We start from the raw sequence: 19,199 nt of genomic DNA, 5'->3' as shown, positions 1-19,199 counted from the left end.
TAAGTACTTGATTGTTTTTTTAGTTTAGGAACAAAGTAAAAAATTTCCAAAAACCATTTGATTATTTTTTAAGCGAAAATTATTAACATCAAATAATACCAATACATATTCAAACAACCTAAATAAAAAAGGCAACACTGAGAACCAATATTCCTTTATTAAGAACATAGTATACCAAGTAAAAGCAGGGAAACCTCCCCACAAAATTCATAAACAATTAAAATAAAAACTTAGAGATGTAATCAAATAGGAAAATTTAGTGACACCTGCAACAGTTAATTGTGATATGATGAGGAGGAGGGTGTTGACCATTGACCAAAGAATAATATGTGAAGTAATAGTTAAATTAAATTAAAAAATTACATGTATTACTGTTATAACCTTGACCACATTTATTTTGAATTAATATTAAGTATTTAAAATCATTGAAAAATTACATATAACTAAACACCTGGTCAATGATAATTATAGTCAATTACTATAGTAATTAAGTTATTAGTTTCTTAATTTATCTTAAAATATTTAGAGATATATCTCCAAACCCTGTGAGTTCTGAATCCCTTGAATATTACAAAAATAATGAACACAAAAACGTGGAATGGTTTTTGCACTGGTTTTCAAAGTTCTCTGCACATTGCATCCAAGAAGTTATTATGACAGAGAAATGTATGAGTGTTTGCATCAGAAATGGTTCTATCGTTCTTCTGAAATAATGCAGTTCATCACTGTTCTTGCATTCCATTCCTTGGCCAAGTAATGTATATTCTGTCATCTGATTTTTCAAATAGTTTTAGAACACTGTTTTTGATGCATTCAACATTTCTTATATTTTTCTTTTGTCGTTTTATGAATTATGTTAATCGAGATGCTTTTGATAACAAGAAAAATGGTGTCGTTTTTGACATGTTACATGTAGACCTCACTTAAACATTTTTGAATTCAAAATATAAAAGTATATATATTTAAAAACGATAATTTAAAAATTATAAAAGTTAAAACTAATATATATTTATTTACTTTATTTTCTTAATTTACAAAAGATTTTCTAAGAAAGTAAAATCATGATGGAATAATCACCTTACAATTGAAACATATAATACTTTTAATAAATCGTTTTGTCTACTAGTCATTTTTGTCGTATGTTTTTTTAATTAATTCACCCAAAAAAATATTTAATATTTAAATTAATCTATTGATAGTTTATTATATAATTGCTTAAATTACTTTTATAAATCAATCCTTAATTAATACATTACGAGTTCAAAATCAAAAACTTATTCATCTTAATGCTTATGCATGTTAACGTGTTCTCTTTCTCAAATATTCATTGATTACTATTGACTATTTTTCTTTGCACATACTCATTTCTCATATTCAATGAGGTTAGTTTTTAACTTGTTTATCAGGTCTAGTTAAACACTAAACACAAAAACATTACCTTTAATATCTTTTGTAATAAAAAAAAAAAACAAGTTTTCCATAGTTATACAATCACGAATGAGATTAATCTGTCTATTTTTTTTAAAATATATATGATATTAAATCTAATTTTATCATTAGTGTTTGTTAACTTCCATGATGTTTTTTTTTTGGAATCTCTCAAAAATATATTTCACCACCCTAACATTTATTATTATTTATTAATAAAAAGCATAGACCCACATAAAACATTCAAACACAGATGATTTTTAATAAGCTCACAATGTTACTCTATTAACCATTCTACCTCTGATGCACATACCTTATTAAGCACTGAAGAATAATACTAAGATCAGTTTCACACAATATTACTGCAAAGTGTGTTGTTAATTACCTGGCATGTCTCTTCTTTGTTTTCATCATTAAGATTTTTTTTCTTTTTTTTGCTGAAATTCATATTTGTTGAATGTTTTAGGGAAAATGGGGAGCATTTCTGGTACTAGGGTTGGATCTACAATTGGGGGAAAATCCAAAGGAGGGAGAAAAAACAAAGATGTTGTTCAAAGTAGTAATGGAAAAGGTTCAAGATTTTGGAAGAAATTGAGAATTTTCCTAGGTTGCATGTTTTGGAGTTCCAAAGGGGAAGGTTCCTCCATAAACAAAATCAACCAAGCTGATCATGGTAATATATTAATTCTACCTTTTTTTTTTTCACCAATATTTCTTACAATTTTGTTTGACTAAAATTCTTGTGTTGACTTGTTTGATTTATACATTGGAATAGTCACTATTAAAAGACTTAATTTGATTCCACATTCTCAAAAAATCATGTTTACCTATATTATCTTTGGTTTTTAATTTGTATTAGATGTCCACAAATCTTTCCTCTTACACTATAAATACAAAAAAGTAATTTTGAAAAGCCAACTTAAAATTCAATTTCTTTCTTAAACAAAATCTACATTGATTTTGTGAACATATTTGTTAACATAATTACTTGTGAAGTAAAATTGAATGTGCATCTTTTATGTGTAGTATGCATGCAAAATGGGAAATTCAAGATCTTCTTTTACATGTACAAATTTAGATTTAGTTGTGTTTAATTCATCTAAATGTTATGTCGCTTATTAAATCAACAGGAAAACATGTTACAAATGATGTTGAGAGACAACAACTGATTGTCCCAAGATCCTCATCATCAAACAGAAGGGTACTCAGGCATGCAAGATTGTGTGTTCCGGATCAAGAACTGTTTGAAGCTTCTTTGCTTCTTCGAAGGTTCAGTTTTCAAGATCTTATGTTGGCAACACGAACTTTTAAGGTTGAGAATTTTCATGACGAGGAAGGGTTTGGGATTTTGTTGAAGGGTTGGATTAATCAATATGGGAACTATGCAGCAAGGCCTGGAAAAGGGATTCCCATTGCAGTCAAGGCACTCAACTTAAATGAATCTCAAGATCAAAAAGAATGGCTTGTATGTGATGCTAACCCTAACTAAATTTCTTTATTTTCTTTGCTATTTATTTTATTTTGACCATTTTTTTTATTAAGAAAATTACATGGCTTCGATATTTCTTATATTATAAGTCTTTTTATAGTTGTTTTAAACATATTACACTCACAACTCCAAAAAGGTGCATAATAATGTGAATCCTCTAAAAGGGGTTAATGTAATGTTGGATACTCAGAAATAGGTGCATAATCTTAAGATAATTAGAAAATGTGTTAGTGTGTAATTTTGCTTATTTTTTTTATACATATAAAATGCTGTAATTCACATTACTTATTACTATTTATGTTGTTAATTAAAAATTTTGATTTTTTTTTTGTCTCTATTTCATGTATATGCAGGAAGAAATTATTTATCTTAGTAAACTCCAACATTTAAATCTGGTTAGACTCTTAGGATTTTGTCTTGAGGATGACAAAAGGCTGCTTGTGTACGAGCATGTATGTGAAGGAAGTTTAGAGAAGCATCTTTTCAAGAGTATGTTTTAATTTATTTATTTATCCATTATTCATGTTAGTTTTTTAATAGTATCTGTATGCTTTTAAAATAATTATTTTATTTTCTATTTTAGTTTTTTTTTTCATTATTCAATCATAATTTTACAAATAAAAAACAACAACAAAAAAAATAAAACCAAAATGAATCCTCCTAAAATAAACTAACCCTTATTTAGTGTGACTGTTTTAATGTCACAAAAGTTACAATGTCATGGTGTAATGAAACTTATTTAGTGGTGTGGGAAAAAGCCAAGTTAAGAAATAGGTTCATAAATTACCAATTGAGTGAATTCCAAGCTTTTTTTTTTTTCCTACAATAAGAGTATTATTTATATACATGGTGCATGTTACCAATTCCTTTTACATAGACCCTATAATCAAGAGATCATATTTTATATCTTATTGCATCTTATTAGTTTTGTAGATTTTGCATTTTATTTCTCATGCCTTTCACCCTTATTGTTGAGTGAGCATAGTGCTTTCTCCGCCATGGACGTGCAATCATGTTATTTCATTATACTAGAAGGACATAAGCTAGTTAAGGTGTTAGTAAAGTGAGACCTAAATAGTTACAAAGAGAAAATGAAAAGTTGGTTAGTACTATCAATTATCTTATCAACCAGAACCTTTTATCTAGTGGTGAGGACCCTTTTCAAGAAGAAGTCATAGTCCATTTTCTTGTGTTAATCAAGAAGAAGGACAAGTAGTGGTGATTTTGCACTAACTAGAGAGTCTTGAAAACTATTATTATCAAAGATTATTTTCCTATAAAAATAGTAGACAAACTACTTTATGAATTTTTTGGAGCCAACTAGTTTCTAAATTACATTTCTCATCAAATTCTTGTGTGGTCAAAAAATAGTTTAAGACAACATTTTATGGGTATTAGAGGAGTTGACAATGTTCTCTAGCTCACTAACACTCTAATCACATTCTAATACCTTATGAACATCGTGTTTTAGTGGAAATTCTAGGTTTTCTTTAACGAAATTTTAGTTTATAGCCTAGGGTTCTCAACTACAACACCTCGAGTTAGTTTTACAAACTCTTCAACAACATGTGACAAAGTCTCGTGTTTAGGTGGATAATGGAAGACTCCAAGGTGCAAGAAGTGATGAAATGACCAACACATACAAATATTAAACAAGTGTGTGATTTTCTTGGACTTAAAGGGTATTATAGACCCTTCATCAAGTATTATGTTACAATAGTCGAACCTCTTAAAATTTTGCTAAAGTTGGAATGAGGCTACCAAAGTAGAAGGTTATAACCTTAAACATGTTAAGTTGAATAAATAATTTGTTCAATTTAAAATGCTTGAGGTTTAATATAGGTTGATGTTCAATTGCAAGAACTTATAAAAGCATGTTCCACCCTCGTATAACTTCTCATTTACCTTGAAAGAGAATTTGCTCTTTCACAAATATTGACCTACTATATGCAATTTGATGAACAATCAAAATTGCTAAAAAAATTCCTTGAGATGTATTTGTATAGTTTCACATTTCAAAACCTAAAAGCTTATTTTTCTTCAACAACTCTCAAAGAACTATCTACTCATGCAACATTGCGCTTCAGTCAAATTCAAGGCAAAGAATATGTTATCCAAAGAAGAGACAAGCATATCCAATTATTGAAATATTATATAAAGAAGATAAGAGCATTTATTGCTACATGGAATGCATTTAATGCATCCTTCAATATCGAGCTCATCAGACAAAAGAAGAGACATTAAAAAAAGAATTTACTCAAAGATCATAAACGATTTTACAATGGCTACTTTCTTCAAAATCTATATAAAATATTTCATAATGAAGAATAGGGAGAAAAAAAACGTTGCATATATAGTATCAAAACACTATTGAAATTTTTTAGCCAACTAAAGATTCATAGAGGAACATTCAGTTAACAAGCTCTAAGAGAGGGTTATTAAATCTTGTATACGTTAATAGATGATTACCCTCTCTAGCGAGCAACTTAGTGATGCCTGATCACTCCTCATACAAATTGCTTATCATAACTAGCAAGCAAAAGTAGTTGGTTATTAACCAAGAGTGACTATTATTTGAAGAATACTTGCTTAAGTCGAAAAGAAACTTGTGAAAGAATATTAAGTTGAGTCAAAAGTAAATTTTTTAAATAATACTTGAACAAGGTGATACAAGACTGGTTGGGAGATGAAAGAGTATTCAAGTTGATATAGAAGTCACTTCAAATATTTCTCTTTAGGAATACCTCTATAAATATGAACTCTCAAGTAAGAAAATAGAAAAGAACATTTCATATAATTGAAAGAAGATATGTGGTTTATCAAAAGGTAGAAATCTTAGAAGCCAATAAATCTTTTATCTATTGTTCCATTGACTTGATGCACCCGATATAAAACTCTACCAATTTGTTAAGTAGTGGAATTTAAGCTTAATTCAACCTTACAAAACTGACTTGTAAGGTGGGGTTTGAACTCACTTATATATTGTAAATTGGCCTTATTTAGTCGATGTAAGACTTCCAGCACATCCCCCTTATGTCAAGGCATATACATATTGAGCATGAGAATAAACATTATTGAGTGGTTTAGTAGCAGCCCAATAACGGGTGGAACAATAAATCCAACAAATAATAAACATTGCAAGGATATGTATAACTCATAACTTTAATATTGTGTTAAGAAGTAGACTTATATATATATATATATGTTATATTAGTCTTATCTCTAGTCGATGTGTGAGTTCTAATACAATTCACTAATACTTTTCAAAGAATTTTTACTACCTTTAGAGGAAACCATAACATCATCCACACATACAAAACATTTGTATGAATAGGAATAACTTTGAATAACATCATAGCATCAATCCTACCATTGTGAACCACTTTTATTGAGTTTCTACTAAGTCATTTCACAAGAAAAAAGAACATAAGAGGATCTCCCCTACTATAAAAAGTTACCCACCAAATCCTTACCACTCTAATAAAAAATTTACAGAATATAAGATAGTGTAGATCCAATAGTTATTTTATCTCTATAGTATTACCTTATTTTACTATCCTCGTTCAATGAATAAAACATTCACAATTTTATTTTAGATCACATTTATCTTAATATAACTTGCACTTTTAATATATTTGCTTTTTATAAAATTTGAACTTATTTTGCTTAACATTTAGGTTATTGATTATTGTATGTGTTAAGATATATATTATAGACTCATAAGTTATTATTGGCATCTATCAGCAAGAGCTGTACACCTTACATGGCCTATGAGGATGAAAATTGCAATTGGCGCTGCTAATGGCATGTCATTTTTGCATGAGGAAACTTCAAGACCATTAATATTTCGAGATTTTAAGACCTCTAATATCCTATTGGATAAGGTAACTTGACTGTTCCATGGCTTACTATTCTAATTTTCAACATATTTACACCATTACCTACATCTTAATATCATCTTATTGGATCAGGATTACAACACAAAACTTTGGGACTTTAGTCTTGCGAAAGATGCTTCAATGGGACATGAAATCCATACAACAACTAAAAGGGTCAGATCAAAAGGCTACGAAGCCCCAGAGTATATAATGACAGGTTCGTATACTTAAACATCTCAATTTTGGAGGCTGTCAAGGACATCCAAAGAAGGGTGTTAAGGTTACATATTTATAAAATAAGAAAGGCAAATAGAAAGTTTAGATTAAATATTTCTTAAAATAAGGCATTATTTGAAAGGATAATGATCATTGAAAAAAAAACTATTGTTGCTAATTTTATATTCCTTTCTTATTTTCTATCTACACAGATGTTATCACTAAGTCTCTTTGATTGATTCAACTAGATATTTCCTGTGTAGTAGACAATCACAGGCATTGAGAAAATACCTCTTCAAGACCCTATTTAGTTTTTCTTCATAATAAACTTATCAAATCAATGTAATAAGATATATGAACTTGTGATATTTTGTCTAAGATAAAAAGTACAACAATTATTTTTCTTAAAAAAAAAGAAGAAGATAAGAACCTATCTACAAAAAGTATAAAATTGCATAGTTGTCATGACTCTATTGTAAATCTAGAGTGTTTGGTGCTTAAAACTACTTTTTGGTTTAATAATTATATAACTTCTCAAATTTCTTGCTAAATGGACAAATATATAAATGACTTGACTTCTTTAATGAAAACTCTCACAACAATTTGTTCAAAGATTAACTATACCAAAACCTCCAATTTTATTAGGATACAATGAATTTCTCATCTTTTTATCTATGTCTTTTGATCTTATTGTTTCACTAAAAACATACACACAATGCATTGCACATGGTAATAGTGTATGCATGCTTTAAGCTTCAATGTTGCATATAGTGCAAGTTTCTACTCCATTTGTTGTTAACATTAATAGTGTTACTGACACAGGACTCCTTACTTCCAAGAGTAATGTTTATAGCTTTGGACTAGTTCTACTTGAACTATTGACAGGAAGAAGAGTTATAGATCAAACAATGCCTACAGAGGAGCAAAACTTGATAGAATGGTTAGGGCCTCGTCTTAGGAACAAAGCAAACTTCCATTATTTGATGGATCCTAGACTTGAAGGTAAATATCCAACAAAATTTGCTCATAGGACAATGAGGTTAGCTATTCATTGTCTTCGCCTTGACCCAAACACAAGACCCCATATGAGACAAGTACTTCATGAGTTAAAGTCTTTGCATGATGACATGCTTGGATCCTCAACCTCCCATAGGAGAATGTATAAAGGTCCATCAAACCATGTTAGTCCAAACAAGTATGGCGTTGGAATATGTTCATCATCGAATTTTCCAAGGTGCTTCCAAGCCATGCCAGAGTGTCAAGATTATCCTCTACCTCTACCTCCATCTCCATCAAATCCAAGAGTTAGATCTTCGTCAAATCCTAGTTTGAAAATTTATTCAACCTAGTGTTAGTTGCTTGTGTACATAACTATTATTTTTATCTTGTGAAATTTAGAGGAATTAATTATATTGTTTTCTAGTTCCATATTGTAACAAACAAATCTAAATTTAGATAGCAATTCAAAGAACAAAGTAAACAAGTATTACTAAATTGTTATATACATATGATCTCACCCTTTATTTATGCATAATGAGTGTTACAATCTTTACCGTATTTGTCATTAAATTTTGTTTTCAAAAACTCGATCCTAAGCACAAAGTATTTGTCTCCTTAACACTTTAGGAAAACAAAACTAAGGATGATGAAACATTAGTAGTCTATTTTTTTTAACCTTTTATTTTGAAAAAAAAAAATTCAAACCATAATCAATTTAATTGATTTTGACTTTCATGAAATTTTTTCACAAATGACTTGCATCACAACAACAAATGTCTAGTAGATTTCATATCACTCTTTTGAAACTTATATGTATTACCATCTCCATAAAATTTCTTCTTTTCTCCAAATTATCATTATATATAAGTTTTACAAAATTAATGTTATGATGTAAATATTTTTCTTTAAAAATATTTTTGAATAATAAGAAACTATTTTTATATTCTAGTAACTATTATAATTTAAGTTTATGTGTGATTAATATATAGAAATAGAATGAGAGAATGCACCATAATATGTGAAACCTAACTTGGTGTCCCTTTTGAAATAGAAATACACTATGGTGACATGTTATGACATTACAAAAAATTGTCTATATTGTAGCGGTTTTAATATGGTGATTGTTTAAAATTGTCGCTTGATAAAGGCAAACTTGGGTTGAGATTTTATATACAGAGGGCTTGAGCCCCAAAATCCCCAACATCACATAGTATGAAGTTTTAAAAGAGTTGTTCAGTTGTGTGACCTATTGGCAAGTGCACCAAGTCATTTGTAGTACAGCTAAATGAGGGTTATCTTATCCACAGAGATTTAGCAAGCATATTAGTAGTTTTTTTTTTGTATTTGGAACATATTGATGGTAGTATATATTATATAGATTGAGTGGAGTAGAGGCTATGAGTAGTTTCATCTCATCCTCTTCCATGGCACCATTGTTGATCTTGTTTATATACTTACGCAAATCATTCATTATCCTATGAGTGTTCTTTAAATGTAACTTTAGGTCCATTCCTGGCACCTAGAGCCTAAGATCATCAAACTTCAGTATGATTTCTCGATGACTGCTTTAATGAATCACCTCAATAAGGATCAAGACTTTATAACCAACTAGAGCCTTATATTTATTCATAGCATCTAAAACTTGAAGGAGAATTAGCTGGACCACAACTTGGAACCAGTTCTCACTCAACTCTAAGTTAGTGAAATAAGACGAGTGGTTAGTTCATCCACAACAAACACAAACTAACTCACAAATATATTGAATGAAAATATAGATAAATATTCAAGAAGTAGAAGTACAGAGAATTAGAATTGATTACATCCAACCTTACAAGAGAGTTCAGCTACTCATAGAATATTGCAATGCAATCCCCGCAACATCTAGACATAAGATTTACAATGAAAATGTCTATCTCAAGCCTCCAAAATTGTGTTCCTACTTTACTACTATATATTTAAGTCTTCACTACTAAATATGTCTCCACTCCACACCTAAAATAAGGACATGAGATATACATTTACAAATTATCCAAGGCAGTGCTTGGCTCCAGCTTTGGCGCTTAAGCAGCAAAGGTTTTATTCCAAATCTTTCCAAGGACTTAAGCCGCAATTTTGGGGCTCGAGATGTAAAAGTCTCGATCCTTCTAAAGGTGGGTGCTTGAGATTTTCTCCTCATGAGGATTTCCTTTTATGGCCCAAGCCTCAAGATCTGGAATGTAACTTCCCTCCTCATGAGAGTTTCCTTCTAAACCTGAGGCTAAGCCATGAAGACTCTTGTCTAAAGAAGTTATCTCAGTAGCTTGAAGTTATCTCATGTTTAATTCTTGAGATTCCTTTTGCAATGGGTTTACTTTATGGCTTGAGCTTTAATTCTGCCGCTCAACTACATCAGTCACAATTTGCCCATAATTGGATATTTTAATCCAGTTTCTCTGTTTTTCCACCTTAACTTTGTTTTGATGCTTAAAATTACAAAACTAACTAAATACGGCTGAATTCAGCAAAATGTAAGTAAAATAAAAACAATATTAGTGCTAACATTATCTTAAAATTCATATAATTTTGGCACTTATGACAGTTTTATACAATATAATATGGTAGTTTGAAAACTACCACATTTTGAATGTAAAGTATGACTTTTTTAATTTCCATAAATAAATTATGGCAGTTGAAAATATCGTAATATAACTCGAATAATGGCATTTCAAAATATCGATGTTTACATTAAAAATGTTTTCAAATAAAAAATGTCATTTTTACACTATTTTAAATTAGGGTTGTTGCGGCGATTTATGAAAATTGTCATATTATACTTTGTGATAATAAGATCTATGACAATTTTAAAAATTATCATATGCGTAAGTTATGGCGGTTCAAATTGCCATAATATACCAAAATAATCGTCAAAATTTACACAGTCTTTTGTAGGGAGTAACAATATAACATTATTAGTTTATATTAGTGTGACAAATATTATATTACAATGGGATAAGATTATTATCATATCTTTAGTTTTTAAGAGAGTGAAATGGAGTGATGTGAGGAGTGGGTAACATTACATGTTATTACGCAGTGTGTATACTAGAGTGATATGTTAATTTTGACCATTGTTATTAGTTATTTTACTTTAACAAAATTAATTTTCTTTAATTTTTAACTTAGTCTCTCTTTTTATTTTTTATTTTGTAAGTAGTTGGATAGTGATTACTCTCGTTTAATTATACCTTTAGTATGTATACAAGAGTGATATGTTAATTTTCACCGTTGTTATTAGTTATTTTACTTTAACAAAATTAATTTTTCTTTAGTTGTTAACTAGTTTGTCTTTTGATTTTTTATTTTGTAAGTAATTGGATATTGATTACTCTAGTTCAATTATACCTTAGTTTCCATTACTTTTTTGTCTAACAATTGAATGGGAATAGGAATGGAAACGGGTTAGGTCGGGCACGGATCGTGCCTACCCGTAACTCGACCCACAATAAAAAAATTCACTAACAACCTGCCTAAAGAATACTCGTCAAGTACTTGCTTAAAAAATACCCATGCATATTTTAAAATCTGTGGATACCTACAAATATTTAAAAAAAATGTTATAATTTTTTTAAATAAAATTACAAAAAAATAAAAATAAAAATAAAAATTAAATTATAATTTTATTAAATTTAATCTAATAAAATATAATTTTAATTTTAATTAAATTTAGTTTAATGAACATAAATTAAATTTTAATTTTAATTTTTTGCAAGTAACGAATACTCGCGGGTATGGATAGTATGATACTCGTACCAGACCCGTATATAGACATGTATTAAAATACTTGCTATCCGCGGATGTTAAATATCCATCATGGATTTTATCCACGAATACTTGGATACCTTGTTGGGAATAGTCCAACTGTGAGTCAAAAATCTCACATTGGATAGAATAGACAAAGTTAAACACTATATAAGAATAAAAACTCATAACATCATTGCCTTAAGGTTTTGGTGTAAAACTGGTGTCAAATGTCTTATATGTATAAAACTTATATCATATAACTATATTGAACCACAATCTCTCTATAACTATAAAACCATATATATGAAAAAAATATAACCCAACATACCTGTGGTATGAATATTTTTGTCATCCCTAAAGAAACACTTGATCAAAGAGAGGAAATGAAAGTGTAAAAAAAAGGTCAAATATGGGAATTACAAAAGAGGAGCTTGCATTGGCTGCCACCTAGCTCTCGCACAACACCACGAAACCAAAGAGGAAATATATTTTTTCCAAAGTCGAGCACTATGAAGATGTATCAAAGCATAGAATAACAATCTTTCTCAAATTAGGTTGGAACAACATTTTCATTATGAGTGCATAATCACCATGTCCCATCGTTTTTTAACACTAATACAAGTGAAGCAAAAACGTTTGAATAATGTTGTCATTCATTATCTTGAACTTCTAAAGGGTAAGGATATCGATTAGGCCAAACATTTACCACATTGAACAATATATATTACCTACAAATTTTCCTGCAGTAATAAATTATTTATAAAAGATACTTGCAATTTTTATTGTAAAATGTTTTCTGTAAAAAATATCCATGCATTTTGCTGAGATTTTTTTTTACAGAAAATACCCACGAAAGTTTTTGTACGAAATTATTTGCTGGAAATTAATACTTGCAGATTTTGCTACACTAAATATTAAAAAACTATTCATTACCTGCAAATTTTTCTATCAATTTTTTTATAAAAAATATACATGATTTTTCTTGTGAAAATTTTATCGTAAGAAATACCTATAGATTTTTTTTTTTCGTAAAATGTCTTTATTCCGCAAGTAGTACTGTAGATATTTTTAGTATAAAATTATTCTGAAAATATTATTTGTAAAAAATGCTCACTTAATCTCAGGCTTTTATTTCACTCGATCTCACGGTGTTCACCAGATAGTTAAAATTGATATTTAAATAGTAATTAATTATGCATGAAAATATTATCTAGAAAAATTTTAAGAAACACTTTCTACAAATTTTGTAAGAAATCTGAAAACAAAAATCTCTATCAAATATGGAAAATTCTAATAATGTCATGTGGTGTAATGAACAACTCGGGATATTTGTCAAACAGGGCTTCAAATTTTTGTATGGGTTGAGGAATAAAGTGTTAATCCTAAGAAGGTAAAAGCTATGATTGGAACATTTTCACAATCCCATCAATAACAATCAAGCTCCTTGATATGCCAAAATCAGAGATGACACCTCAATTTTTAAATTTTGAAGAAAATGTCTGCAACATCTATGATTTAGATGAACCCAATGTAAAAACATTTGAAAGAAGCAAATGGAGAGCTATTTCCATCCAAGATGCATTTAGAGCTCAATAATGATGCTGAAATTAACAAACACTTGGTGATTACATCAGCAATTCTGTGAGTGATTGCTGTTCTGCAATCATGTTAACCCTTTGATTGCATGTCTCTGGCCCTTTCCATGTCTCTGCAGGGAGAACAAAAGTCCACAATTTGAATGAGTATTACAACTTGAATACATTATTACTACTTCATTTCTCAACTATAAATTCTTGAATTTCTATTCCTGTATGCCGAGCACCTCCTTGTACTCTCAACACAATTTCATCTCCAACTTTGAGTGAGGTCACTGGAATGGTTGTTTTTGACATTGTATTTCCTGAATACACAAATACACAACACTTTAAGAAAATCACCAAACTAACAGAAAATAGAAGAAAAAAATGATTGAATTACCTTGTGGGGGACAAACCAATGCAACTGTTTCTGCATTTTGTAAAAGGATGCTGATAGTTTGATTATCTGATTCTATCTGAAATGAGGCAATTATTATTACCAGATCAGAATTTTGGATAGGCATCATCCTTTACTGTACAATATTGCTGCAAAGTGAAGACATCGACAAGGATAATACTCATTCAACAACTAAGTAGAAGATGTAGATATTCTATTCAACCAGTTACTGTGTATTGCATTTATTATAGCATAAACTATGATTATTTTAAGTTTCTGAAACCTTGTAAAACAACTTTTGACTTTTACCAGAATGATGACGTTGTGGTTTTGAAATATGATTAAGGGTAAAATAGAAAAAATGATTTCTGGTTTCCCTAATGATGATGACATTATGAATACTACTTTATGGCACTTGGTTTCATTGCAAGTGCTAAATAAGGGGATATTTGAGAACTCTAAAAGCTAATTTAGAACTACTTAAAATAAGATAACCATATAAATTCAGGTTATTATAAACCCTTGTTAGATATAGTTTGATATTATTAAGATATTGTTAGATATTGATAACCACAATATCAAACAATATCTTCTATTTAATCTTTTTATTTTCAGTTACTCTTTTTACTTGTACCTCTCTCTATTATAAATAGATTACCCTATGTGTGGTTTATACACAAGGGAGATTAATCTCAATCCCTATCTTCTTTATTCTCAACAACCCTAAACCCTATAAAAACTACGTTTAACCCAAACTTCCATTAGAATTTGTTTTAAACCACTTTATATCTATCTGGTTTTAAATTAAAAGCACTAACATGTTAACTGACTGATAAATGAGTGGTTTTTTGCAATTTTATCTTATCCGATAACACCCTTGGATCCAGTTGAGGAGGACAAGGGGAAAATGAAGAGGAAGAGAGAGCAAAAGAAAAAATAAAGTTGGATCAGAAAAAAGACCCACTTTGAATTTGTTGTTTGAGAATCAATTTTGTCTCAGAATCAGATTCCATGAGAAATGTTGTTCAAAAAAACTAACCCACAGTATCTAGTTTTTAGGAGTTTCCATAAACCCCTAAGGAGAAGTTATAATCACAGTGTATTATCAACTGCTACATCTTTAAGAATATATTGTTTTAGATTAATTTGACATATTCCACAGCAAATGCACTATAGCACACTCATTAAAGAAATCAGGCTAAAATATATAAAAGAAACACTTTTCAATATTTTTCTTTTTCAATAATGCATTCTTCACAAACCTTTGCCTCCACTAGGATCAGTGGTCTACTTTCTATCTTTACACGCCCAACAATAGCAATTCGTTGGTGACCCTGCTGATCAACAACAATCACTTCTTTTCCTGACTTCAATTCTGACAGGTAGGATGTTCTGCTTCCTGGAACAGCAACATAGGCATGCACTGGTCCCTGTTATGTTAGAAAGGGTTCATGCAACTTCTGTAAAGAGCATGACTAACATTTTAACTGAAAACTCCAAAACATTGTGAATGCAAAAAGTAATAAAAACAAATTAAGCAAAAGTCAAACTTTCAGCTTCAGGAATGTAAATAGGCTGAATTAACCTAGCAAAATGGGACAAGCAATGAATATATTAATTTCAGTCTTGTGTGCATGATAAGTGCCAAAAATCAGTTAAATTTCATATGGAATTCTGGCACTTTTGTTTTTAATTTGTGTTTATATGATATTGATTTTCCATGATCTAAGCAAAATGAGCTTCAATCACATGTTTCCAAGTTTCTACGGAAATCATTTGATCCCTATTTTATGTATTTTTCAGGTAAATTAAAGAAGGAGAAAAGACCCTAAGAAGAGTAAGGAGAAATCAAGATACAAAGAGAAAAGGAAGAAGCTCTACCACAGTTCGCTCAAGCCAAAACAATCTCACCCAAGCGAGAACTCTTGCCGTCATTCTCGCCTAAGCGAGAAAGACCTTGCCTAAGCGAAAACTCGTGCGATATACATATTTCATGAGTCAGAAAGTGAAAGGAGGCTGGAACTTTTGCATCTACGATCTGAAAAGCGCTGGAGAATCACAAACAGGACAGAGGAAGCATCTTTCAATGGCTACCATGAGTGGCTAATCTTGTCTCTTAGGATTGAATGTAATCAATTCAAACTTGGATGTAATCTGGTGATATTTATATAGCATTTCTGTTTCTACTCAATATTGGTGTTATGGTTCTATTCTTAATGCTTGATTCTATCTGATCAATAGATTCTTTTCTTGATTGTGATTGTTAGATCTGACTGGGAAGTATTTCTGAAAATATAATTTGAACAATGATACTTGATGTGTTGTGATACTAGAAATAGATTTCAATATATCAATTGCTTATAACACTTGAACATAATGCTGGATAGTTTGTTGAACATGTGAGAAATCAATATTCAGGAGACTAATCTTATGAATTTTATACGTGAGGAATCAGTATAAATGATTGTTGAGTGTTGCATCAATATTGGTATTTTCGGATGCTCTATGTTCATATTTATCCAGATTATAGACAAGTGAGATATATGAAATTCAATCCCAGCTTCTTTTATTAAACTTTCTCTAAACTTTTCTGCTTTCACTATAGTACCTTTATGTAAATTTAGTTTAACGATCAATGATGTATCAAATGAATATCTTTGTATATACGCCGATTGAGATAATTATCTATTTTAATTGAATTTGTTCCTCATGGGATAGACACTCTTACTTAAAAATTATATACTACAGTTGACTTTTAGTAGTGCACAACTTACTGCATTCACCCGGAAAGGCCTACTTGCTATGTAATTTGACTCCAAGCATTCTGAGTGAACAAGAAATAAACCTCTGGCAAAAGATCCAATCTGTTGCAAGTATTTGGACAATAAGAGTGGAAGCTTCACTGATTAGCCAAGAAATAACATAAATGTTGCAGAGAAAACTGATACATACCAGAAGTCCTTCACCAGGTCTCATGAGACTGCAGAGATCTACACAAACACGATCCCCCATTCCAGCCACTTGAATATGTGTCACAGTGGCTTTGGTCAAGCTCAGTAGATTGCTTTCTTCCATTCTTCTGTCAAAATATGCCTGAAAGTTTCCAGCTGAAATAAGAGGTCAAGCCTAGTTACTGAAGAAGTCTCATCTAGGTACAGAATACCTTTAGCTCATGAACAGGTTCAACATCTTCAATTTTCATAACTATGCCATCTAAACCATGTTCAAGCGCCTGTAAAATCCAAGGGATGTAACTGTCAGAAGAAGAGAATTAAGGCTGAAAGAAAAAGAGTACTGTACTACTATATACGGTGTAAAGTTTCCTTCATTTGTCTTCTTGTGTATACCTCAAGAAACACCTGAGCTTCAGAAGTATTATTAGAGATGGCCAACACAGTCTTTTGGCTTCTTTGAAATGCAGCTATTATATTTTCAGCAGGTATTACCTGAGAAAATGTAAACAAATAAAATTACTGAAAATGATTGAAAACAAACTATATTACACTTTAAAAAAACAGTGGATTATGTTGCAGGAATTGAAGTCATCAGACATGATCAAACCACGAAAAAAAATGGATTCTAGGTGATGCCCTCGAAGTCATAGAGTTAAAATTGGTATAAAAACTATATACAAAATGATTCATGGATAACAAGTGTGCAAACTATTCCATCATACTTGTTATAGCAAGCTACAACGAAAATACCTGCCAATCTAGTAAATTAACTACAATGCTCTCTGCTTCTTCATCCTCTGGTCTAAGTCCCTCTAGTTCCTCTGGGTTTGAAACGTCAAAAATTGTGGCTACCCTTTTATTCTGTTCATCCAAAACCTCTCCCTCATTAACAAAAAGTGGGCATATTACTGCAATTGCTGTACCCATCAAGACCAAAATTCCAAATTCATAAAATTAGACATGGTAGTATAGTAGTATAATATACCGGTTCACCAATAATTGTTATATGTTCTTTTTGCATCTTGAATCATTGATTGTCTCATGTATGGCAAGATTGCTAGCTTCTATAATTATCATTTTCAAAGTCATTCATAGTGATTGATTCCCAATTGATTGAGATTGTAAATGTTTTTACATTTGCACTCAATCCAAATTAAATTCTGGCAAAAAATAAAACACAAATGGGTGATAGAATCTGCTTCCGAATGAAGAACTTACAAGACCATTCTTGAGCAAGTTGTCGATGGTGTGATGGAAAAACAAAAGTATTCCATCCTCTCTCTACTGCCGCAGTCATTACCTGCTTGTTTGTGGTCCATATCCACACTTTCTTGGATCGTTTACCAGTCTCATCCCACGATGTAAAAGAAGGAGGAGTAGAAGAAGAAGAAGGAGGCATAGAGAAATAAGGAGTATTATGCCTATGCCGCAAAAGGGTCTTCCCACAATGAAGAGAATTAAAGTTGGAACAAAGGTTTGTGGCTCGAATGTTTCCAGAGTCTGTGGACAACCAAGAACATTGGAGGAGAGTGGTTGGTGAAACTGAGAAAGATGAAGAAGGAGAAATTGAAGAGAAGTAAGAGATGCAAATATGAGAGAGCAGTGTCATCCTATGATGTTATTGTTGTTATCTCACCTCAATCTTTTTTTTATTTTGGTTTCGGTCCTCATCTGTTTGTTTGAGTCACGTGGGATTTCTTTCCAGTGTTCCAAGTCACGTGACATTGGCCTCACTGGAACAGGCCAGAGATATCAAAATGGCTTTTACTCTCTGCATCCATTTTTCTTGTACGCTGTGAAAAATAATTTAAATTATCCGAAAAAAATCAAAAAATGATTTTTAAAAGTCTTTTAGATTGAGAGCATTTCAAAACATTATAAATATAACACTTCAGATCATTATGTAGTTAAAATCACACAATAATTAAAAAAAATTGGATTTAATATCTTTTTAATCTTTAAATTCTGATTTAACATAAAATTGAAATTCATCCAAAATTTTAATAAAATTCGGTTCTCAAATTTAAAAATAATAAAAATAGTCATTCTAATCTAATTTTAATTACGTTTAGGTTGACTTTTGAATTTTTTACTCAGTTTCATAAGTTATAAATAACAGGTTTAAATTTAGAAAACCAAAATATATGTTTCAATTTTACATCCAAATTTAAAATCTATAAAAATAGTTAACCCTATATAATATAAAAAGAATATATATATTTTTGTAATATGATTTCCAATTTTCCAATTCAAAATAATATTTTTAATTTCCTGATCAAGTATTTGCATATTATCCCTAAATTTGTTTCGATAAATACATCAAATCTATTTTCAACTCGAAATTGTGTGCAAATTAACTTCAACCAGCAGTATGTATAGTCTACTGAGACTCATTATTTTATATTATATACTCTGTTTTTTCACCAACAAGGCATTCACAAGTTACAAAACTATGGTAACTAGTACAACACAGACTAACTT

The 19,199-nt window shown here is 30.3% G+C and overlaps 2 protein-coding genes across 3 annotated transcripts; one reads left to right on the top strand and one right to left on the bottom strand.

Annotated features, from left to right (window-relative positions):
* Window positions 1-1,899: 1,899 nt before the first annotated feature.
* Window positions 1,900-8,360, top strand: LOC114182052 (putative serine/threonine-protein kinase PBL18). The gene is made up of 6 exons (XM_085672633.1): window positions 1,900-2,101; window positions 2,559-2,893; window positions 3,271-3,406; window positions 6,662-6,801; window positions 6,889-7,012; window positions 7,834-8,360. The coding sequence occupies exons 1-6, from the start codon at window positions 1,900-1,902 to the stop codon at window positions 8,358-8,360; spliced, it is 1,464 nt and encodes a 487-aa protein (XP_085528759.1).
* A 4,880-nt stretch (window positions 8,361-13,240) lies between these two features.
* LOC114180312 (3-dehydroquinate synthase) lies at window positions 13,241-18,368 on the bottom strand. Of its 2 annotated transcripts, XM_028066607.2 has the most exons (10): window positions 17,937-18,368; window positions 17,469-17,635; window positions 17,112-17,210; window positions 16,928-16,996; window positions 16,717-16,857; window positions 16,539-16,628; window positions 15,027-15,194; window positions 13,768-13,843; window positions 13,613-13,690; window positions 13,241-13,498 (listed from the first exon to the last, which is right to left on the bottom strand). In XM_028066607.2, exons 1-10 carry the CDS (start codon window positions 18,325-18,327, stop codon window positions 13,416-13,418), a joined length of 1,362 nt encoding a protein of 453 aa, XP_027922408.1. In that variant the 5' UTR covers window positions 18,328-18,368; the 3' UTR covers window positions 13,241-13,415. The 2 variants fall into 2 exon arrangements, with proteins under 2 accessions (XP_027922408.1, XP_027922409.1); XM_028066608.2 differs by having other exon boundaries at window positions 13,372-13,690; window positions 17,937-18,367.
* Window positions 18,369-19,199: the final 831 nt, after the last annotated feature.

The sequence above is a fragment of the Vigna unguiculata genome, chromosome 4 (assembly GCF_037176805.1).
Source record: "Vigna unguiculata cultivar grain cowpea cultivar isolate G323 ecotype 2 chromosome 4, ASM3717680v1, whole genome shotgun sequence".
NCBI classification, from domain to species: Eukaryota; Viridiplantae; Streptophyta; class Magnoliopsida; order Fabales; family Fabaceae; genus Vigna; species Vigna unguiculata.
The sequence above is the reverse complement of the archived record's forward strand: the minus strand, read 5'-3'. Positions and strand labels throughout refer to the sequence as shown.

Excerpts from the sequence above, each read along its gene's own strand:
- LOC114182052 (XM_085672633.1), top strand. The coding sequence starts at position 1,900 with ATGGGGAGCATTTCTGGTACTAGGGTTGGATCTACAATTGGGGGAAAA. Across the intron at positions 2,102-2,558 it reads AATCAACCAAGCTGATCATG|GAAAACATGTTACAAATGAT; the intron begins GTAATATATTAA and ends TTAAATCAACAG. Across the intron at positions 2,894-3,270 it reads AAGATCAAAAAGAATGGCTT|GAAGAAATTATTTATCTTAG; the intron begins GTATGTGATGCT and ends ATGTATATGCAG.
- LOC114180312 (XM_028066607.2), bottom strand. The coding sequence starts at position 18,327 with ATGACACTGCTCTCTCATATTTGCATCTCTTACTTCTCTTCAATTTCT. Across the intron at positions 17,211-17,468 it reads TTAATTTACTAGATTGGCAG|GTAATACCTGCTGAAAATAT; the intron begins GTATTTTCGTTG and ends ACATTTTCTCAG. Across the intron at positions 15,195-16,538 it reads GGCCTTTCCGGGTGAATGCA|GGACCAGTGCATGCCTATGT; the intron begins GTAAGTTGTGCA and ends CTAACATAACAG.